Source organism: Coregonus clupeaformis, chromosome 30 (assembly GCF_020615455.1).
Source record: "Coregonus clupeaformis isolate EN_2021a chromosome 30, ASM2061545v1, whole genome shotgun sequence".
NCBI classification, from domain to species: domain Eukaryota; kingdom Metazoa; phylum Chordata; class Actinopteri; order Salmoniformes; family Salmonidae; genus Coregonus; species Coregonus clupeaformis.
In genome coordinates this window covers 25,045,830-25,053,174 of record NC_059221.1, presented here as the reverse complement: position 1 = coordinate 25,053,174, position 7,345 = coordinate 25,045,830, and the positions used below count along the sequence as shown (strand labels likewise).

Below are 7,345 nucleotides of genomic sequence, written 5' to 3'. Positions count from 1 at the left end.
TTCTCTCTCTCCAGTCTGGCTCGTCCACGGCGGAGGTGGTTCTGGAGATGCTGGTCTTCCTGATGGATGCCATCCAGACCAACTTCCAGCAGGCCTCCGCTGTAGGCAGCAGCAGCCGAGCCCAGCAGGCCCTCAATGAGTTACACACACTGGACAAGAGTGTTGAGATGACTGACCAACTCATGGTAGGACTTTATTCATAACCTTAACCCTAACCCTGACCAACTCATGGTAGGACTTTATTCATAACCTTAACCCTAACCCTGACCAACTCATTACATTTACATTTTAGTCCTTTAGCAGACGCTCTTATCCAGAGCGACTTACAGGAGCAATTAGGGTTAAGTGCCTTGCTCAAGGGCACTTCGGCAGATTTTTCACCTAGTCGGCTCGGGGATTAGAACCAGCGACCTTTCGGTTACTGGCACAACGCTCTTAACCACTAAGCTACCTGCCGCCCAACTCATGGTAGGACTTTATTCATAACCTCCGTCCGCTGTGGAAGACCCCGAGAGACATGCGATGTGGACTCATGCACGCTTCCTGACTAACATGTTCCTCCCCTCTCCCCAGGTGCCCACCCTTGGTTCCCAGGAGGGAGCGTTTGAGAACGTGCGTATGAACTACAGTGGGGACCAGGGCCAGACCATCAGACAGCTCATCAGTGCCCACGTGCTGCGTCGCGTCGCCATGTGTGTGTTGTCTTCGCCCCAGGGCCGTCGCCAGCACCTCGCCGTCAGCCACGAGAAGGGCAAGGTGGGCACTGGCACCGCACACAAGGACACGCAGAGACACACACTCATTCGTGGCGGTTCATGCTGGTTTCTTTGTGCCGTTGCTGCTCTAAATTGTAGTCAAAAGTTTCATCTTGTTGTCATTTTGAGTGCTTTTTTGCAGGGTTCGAATGGTCATGGAAGTGCTGGAAAAGTCATGTAATTAAAAAAATTGTGTTTTCCAGGCCTGGAAAAATTGTGGGAAATTATCAAATAATCTAAGCTAATTTCATATTTTCTGTTAATGTAATTTATTTAGGCACAGTTTTGAAATATTTTATAAATCAAATAAAAATCAACGTATCAGCCTGGATGGGAATTACACTTTAGCACGTCTGTTTGGGAGCTTCACCTGCATGGTGGGAGACGAGACAGTGGGCCGTTGCTCAAGGAGAGAGAGACAGTGGGCCGTTGCTCAAGGAGAGAGAGACAGTGGCCCGTTGCTCAAGGAGAGAGAGACAGTGGGCCGTTGCTCAAGGAGAGAGAGACAGTGGGCCGTTGCTCAAGGAGAGAGAGAGACAGTGGGCCGTTCTCAAGGAAAGAGAGACAGTGGGCCGTTGCTCAAGGAGAGCGAGACAGTGGGCCGTTGCTCAAGGAGAGAGAGACAGTGGGCCGTTGCTCAAGGAGAGCGAGACAGTGGGCCGTTGCTCAAGGAAGAGAGACAGTGGGCCGTTGCTCAAGGAGAGCGAGACAGTGGGACGTTGCTCAAGGAGAGCGAGACAGTGGGCCGTTGCTCAAGGAAAGCGAGACAGTGGGCCGTTGCTCAAGGAGAGAGAGACAGTGGGCCGTTGCTCAAGGAGAGCGAGACAGTGGGCCGTTGCTCAAGGAGAGAGAGAGACAGTGGGCCGTTGCTCAAGGAGAGAGAGACAGTGGGCCGTTGCTCAAGGAGAGAGAGACAGTGGGCCGTTGCTCAAGGAGAGCGAGACAGTGGGCCGTTGCTCAAGGAGAGCGAGAAAGTGGGCCGTTGCTCAAGGAGAGCGAGACAGTGGGCCGTTGCTCAAGGAGAGCGAGACAGTGGGCCGTTGCTCAAGGAGAGCGAGACAGTGGGCCGTTGCTCAAGGAGAGCGAGACAGTGGGCCGTTGCTCAAGGAGAGCGAGACAGTGGGCCGTAGTTCAAGGAGAGAGAGACAGTGGGCCGTAGCTCAAGGAGGGAGAGAGTGGGCCGTTGCTCAAGGAGAGAGAGACAGTGGGCCGTTGCTCAAGGAGAGAGAGACAGTGGGCCGTTGCTCAAGGAGAGCGAGACAGTGGGCCGTTGCTAAAGGAGAGCGAGACAGTGGGCCGTTGCTCAAGGAAAGCGAGACAGTGGGCCGTTGCTCAAGGAGAGAGAGACAGTGGGCCGTTGCTCAAGGAGAGAGAGACAGTGGGCCGTAGCTCAAGGAGGGAGACAGTGGGTCGTTGCTCAAGAAGAGAGAGACAGTGGGCCGTTGCTCAAGGAGAGCGAGACAGTGGGCCGTTGCTCAAGGAGAGGGAGAGACAGTGGGTCGTTGCTCAAGAAGAGAGAGACAGTGGGCCATCGCTCAAGGAGAGAGAGACAGTGGGCCGTTGCTCAAGGAGAGAGTGACAGTGGGCCGTTGCTCAAGGACAGCGAGACAGTGGGCCGTTGCTCAAGGAAAGCGAGACAGTGGGCCGTTGCTCAAGGAGAGAGAGACAGTGGGCCGTAGCTCAAGGAGAGAGAGACAGTGGGCCGTTGCTCAAGGAGAGCGAGACAGTGGGCCGTTGCTCAATGAGAGAGAGACAGTGGGCCGTTGCTCAAGGAGAGAGAGACAGTGGGCCGTTGCTCAAGGAGATAGAGACAGTGGGCCGTTGCTCAAGGAGATAGAGACAGTGGGCCGTTGCTCAAGGAGATGGAAACAGTGGGCCGTAGCTCAAGGAGAGCGAGACAGTGGGCCGTTGCTCAAGGAGAGCGAGACAGTGGGCCGTTGCTCAAGGAGAGCGAGACAGTGGGCCGTTGCTCAAGGAGTGAGATACAGTGGGCCGTTGCTCAAGGAGTGAGAGACAGTGGGCCGTTGCTCAAGGAGAGAGAGACAGTGGGCCGTTGCTCAAGGAGAGAGAGACAGTGGGCCGTTGCTCAAGGAGAGAGAGACAGTGGGCCGTTGCTCAAGGAGAGAGAGACAGTGGGCCGTTGCTCAAGGAGAGAGAGACAGTGGGCCGTTGCTCAAGGAGAGCGAGACAGTGGGCCGTTGCTCAAGGAGAGAGAGACAGTGGGCCGTTGCTCAAGGAGAGAGAGACAGTGGGCCGTTGCTCAAGGAGAGAGAGACAGTGGGCCGTTGCTCAAGGAGAGAGAGACAGTGGGCCGTTGCTCAAGTTTTGTAGATACTTCCAGTTGATTTGGGCATCCAATTTATAGGACATTGCAACTCAATAGATGCTAGTCAGCCTGCAAAGTAAACCTTTCTAAGGTAGCTAAGATAAATATGACTAAACTAGAAAAGGTACATTTCCTTAAGAACATTTGTGGGCTTGCTTCAGCTGAATAAATGTTTTTGTAGTCTACTATAGCCATTTGATCTTTGATATATTGAATGAGCAAATTATTTCAAAAGACATAAAACATATGTGGTTGTAATGTTGCACTGTTTTACATCAAGGGTGGTCAACCATCCTCCCGGAGAGCTAATGGGTGGTGAAACATCCTCCCGGAGAGCTAATGGGTGGTCAACCATCCTCCAGGAGAGCTAATGGGTGGTCAACCATCCTCCAGGAGAGCTAATGGGTGGTCAACCATCCTCCAGGAGAGCTAATGGGTGGTCAGCCATCCTCCAGGAGAGCTAATGGGTGGTCAACCATCCTCCAGGAGAGCTAATGGGTGGTCAACCATCCTCCAGGAGAGCTAATGGGTGGTCAACCATCCTCCCGGAGAGCTAATGGGTGGTCAACCATCCTCCAGGAGAGCTAATGGGTGGTCAACCATCCTCCAGGAGAGCTAATGGGTGGTCAACCAATCCTCCAGGAGAGCTAATGGGTGGTCAACCATCCTCCCGGAGAGCTAATGGGTGGTCAACCATCCTCCAGGAGAGCTAATGGGTGGTCAACCATCCTCCAGGAGAGCTAATGGGTGGTCAACCATCCTCCAGGAGAGCTGATGGGTGGTCAACCATCCTCCCGGAGAGCTAATGGGTGGTCAACCATCCTCCAGGAGAGCTGATGGGTGGTCAACCATCCTCCCGGAGAGCTAATGGGTGGTCAACCATCCTCCATGAGAGCTAATGGGTGTGCAGGCTTTTATTCCCCTCAAACAAACCACATTTTAGAAATGAGCTGCTCAACCGGACCTAGACAAACTGGCTCTGATGTTTGAGCAGGGCTTGATCAAAAGCCTGCACACCCAGCAGCTCTCCATTTGGTTTTAAAGTCATGGAAAAGTCATGAAATTCCATCTGTCAAAATGTGTGTGAACCTTGTTTTAGTTGCTATCCAACCTTGGTTTCATTCAAACTGAAAATTAGGTACCCCTTCTGTCTGGTGCTGACCCAGTGTTATTTAACCCTCCCCTCTCCTCTCTTGTCCTCTCTTGTCCTCTCCTCTCCTGTCCCCCTCCTCCCCTCTCCTGTCCCCCTCCTCCCCTCGTCTCCAGATCACCGTCCTGCAGCTGTCGGCTCTCCTAAAGCAGGCTGACTCCAGTAAGAGGAAGTTAACCCTGACTCGTCTGGCCTCGGCCCCCGTCCCCTTCACCGTGCTCAGCCTCACTGGGAACCCCTGCAACGAAGACTACCTGGCTGTCTGTGGACTCAAGGTTAGTCAGACTCTTCAGAAGCTCCTGCCACGTAGACATTGGAGGCTATGTCTACGATTCCTCACATCCTGGGGCTTCTTGCCTCCCTCTCAACCATATTGGAGCAGAGGGTTCAAGGTCCCTCCCCCTTTTGACCTTCTTCTCCTCCAATGCGTTTTGAGAAGGAGGTGAGGAGAGGATGCATGGAATTGAGAAAGAACCCCTGTCTATAAATGTAGGGCATATCTAGCTACGTATATTATGTTTTTCTTTATTTGGAGGCCGGGCTAGCAGGTGAATGTGGAACCCCAAGTACTAACCTCCCTCCCCTCTCACTCTCTCAGGACTGCCACGTTCTGACTTTCAGCAGTACAGGCTCCGTATCGGACCACCTGGTGCTGCACTCTCAGCTGGCTACTGGCAACTTCATTATCAAGGCTATCTGGCTGCCTGGCTCCCAGACTGAGCTGGCCATCATCACTGCTGACTTCGTCAAGGCACGACATCGGCTCACTTACACTTTAGGTTTAATAGATGGGTGATGTTTCACGTCTAGATGATACTTTCAGATAGTTTTCCTTTCTTAAAGGTTAAAGTGATATTCCTCTTTTTGAACCTCATTTAATCTAAAGGTTTGAGTAATTCCCTCCTTAAAAAAATCAGGTGTACATTTTGCGTTGAACAATTCAAGCAAGGAAAAAGACAGATTTAGATTTTCCATACATCTTTTCCAACTTGGTTAGACTTTTTTATTTTCTCCCTTCAGATCTATGACCTGTCAGTGGACGCTCTGAGCCCCGTGTACTACTTCCTACTGCCGAGCTCCAAGATCCGAGACGCCACCTTCCTGTTCAGCGAGGAAGGGAAGAGCATCATCGTCATCATGTCCTCTGCTGGCTACATGTACACACAGGTCATGGACGAGTCGTCCAGCGCCCAGCACGGACCCTTCTATGTTACCTCAGTACTGGAGATCAACCACCAGGACCTCAAGGTAGATGTTAGCCCCCGTCCTGACTCCAGACTACACGCGACCCTGGCAACAGGTGCCCTATCGTAGCCTCCCTCCCCCTCTGCCGCTCTACCATTGTATCTCTCGATCTCTATCTCTCTTTCGATGTCTCTCTCTGTCTCTCTCTCTCGCTCTCGCTCTGTCTCTCTCTCCCTCTCTCGCTCTGTCTCTCTCTCTCTCTCGCTCTCGCTCTGTCTCTCTCTCTCTCTCTGTCTCTGTCTCTCTCTCTGTCTCTCTCTCTGTCTCTCTCGCTCTCTGTCTCTCGCTCTCGCTCTGTCTCTCTCTCTCTCTCTCTCTCTCTCTCTCTCGCTCTCTCTCTCGCTCTGTCTCTCTCTCTCTCTCTCTTGCTCTGTCTCTCGCTCTGTCTCTCGCTCTGTCTCTCGCTCTGTCTCTCGCTCTGTCTCTCGCTCTGTCTCTCGCTCTGTCTCTCGCTCTGTCTCTCGCTCTGTCTCTCGCTCTGTCTCTCGCTCTGTCTCTCGCTCTGTCTCTCGCTCTGTCTCTCTCTCTGCTCTCTCTCTCTCTCTCTCTCTCTCTCTCTCTCTCTCTCTCTCTCTCTCTCTCTCTCTCTCTCTCTCTCGCTCTCTCTCTCGCTCTGTCTCTCTCTCTCTCGCTCTCTCTCTCGCTCTCTCTCTCGCTCTGTCTCTCGCTCTGTCTCTCTCTCTCTCTCTCTCTCTCTGTCTCTCTCTCTCTCTCTGTCTCTGTCTCTCTCTCTCTCGCTCTCGCTCTCTCTCGCTCTCTCTCTGCCATCTATCTATCTGTTCTCTCTGTTCTGACTGTTCTCTCTGTCATTCCAGGACAGTAACGGTCAGGTTGCTGGAGGCGGTGTATCTGTGTACTACAGCCACGTTCTCCAGATGCTGTTCTTCAGCTACAGCCAGGGCAAGTCGTTTGCTGCCACCGTCAGCCGCAGCACCACCGACGTACAGAAACTCTTCACCATCAACGTCAAAGGGTAAGGACGGCCTGTCACCTAACAGTTGTGGAGGGCTCTGACAAATGTCTTAGGTAGTGAAAACTACATTTGAAAGTAGACATCTAAATATTTGACATAGTATGATCCATTAGAAAAATATGAGAGGGGAAGGCAACTTCTGTGAAAACAACCTTCAAAGTTTATGGAAAAATGCAACCATAGATTAAAAACAATTGAGTTGAAAACAGTTTTGATATATCTGATAACGTCCTCCCTCCCTCCCTCCCTCCCTCCCTCCCTCCCTCCCTCCCTCCCTCCAGCTCTAATGGTAGTAGTAAGACTTCTCCAGCTCTGTGCCAGTGGTCTGAGGTGATGAACCACCCAGGCTTGGTGTGCTGTGTCCAGCAGACTACTGGCATTCCTCTGGTCATCATGGTCAAACCTGACACCTTCCTCATCCAGGAGATCAAGACCCTGCCCGCTAAGGCTAAGGTATAGCACACGCTAAATACATGCAAAACACATGCTAAAGACATGCTAAACACGCACTAAACACACGCTAAAGACATGCTAAATACATGCTAAACACACACTAAACACACGCTAAAGACATGCTACATACACACTAAACACACGCTAAAGACATGCTAAATACATGCTAAACACACACTAAACACACACTAAAGACATGCTAAAGACATGCTAAACACGCACTAAACACATGCTAAAGACATGCTAAATACATGCTAAACACACACTAAACACACACTAAAGACATGCTAAAGACATGCTAAACACGCACTAAACACATGCTAAAGACATGCTAAATACACACTAAACTCACACTAAAGACATGCTAAAGACATGCTAAACACACACTAAAGACATGCTAAAGACATGCTAAACACGCACTAAACACATGCTAAATACATGCT

At 51.4% G+C, this 7,345-nt stretch overlaps 1 protein-coding gene across 10 annotated transcripts in view; it reads left to right on the top strand.

Annotated features, from left to right (window-relative positions):
* LOC121546157 (E3 ubiquitin-protein ligase UBR4-like) overlaps positions 1-7,345 on the top strand; it is a 163,596-nt gene that overhangs the window by 66,680 nt on the left and 89,571 nt on the right. For all 10 annotated transcript variants that reach the window (XM_045209505.1, XM_045209496.1, XM_045209501.1 and 7 more), the window contains exons 40-46: positions 15-185; positions 574-756; positions 4,348-4,506; positions 4,830-4,982; positions 5,252-5,479; positions 6,292-6,449; positions 6,731-6,902. In XM_045209505.1, coding sequence (XP_045065440.1) covers positions 15-185; positions 574-756; positions 4,348-4,506; positions 4,830-4,982; positions 5,252-5,479; positions 6,292-6,449; positions 6,731-6,902 — 1,224 coding nt within the window. The remainder of the gene's footprint in view (positions 1-14; positions 186-573; positions 757-4,347; positions 4,507-4,829; positions 4,983-5,251; positions 5,480-6,291; positions 6,450-6,730; positions 6,903-7,345) is intronic.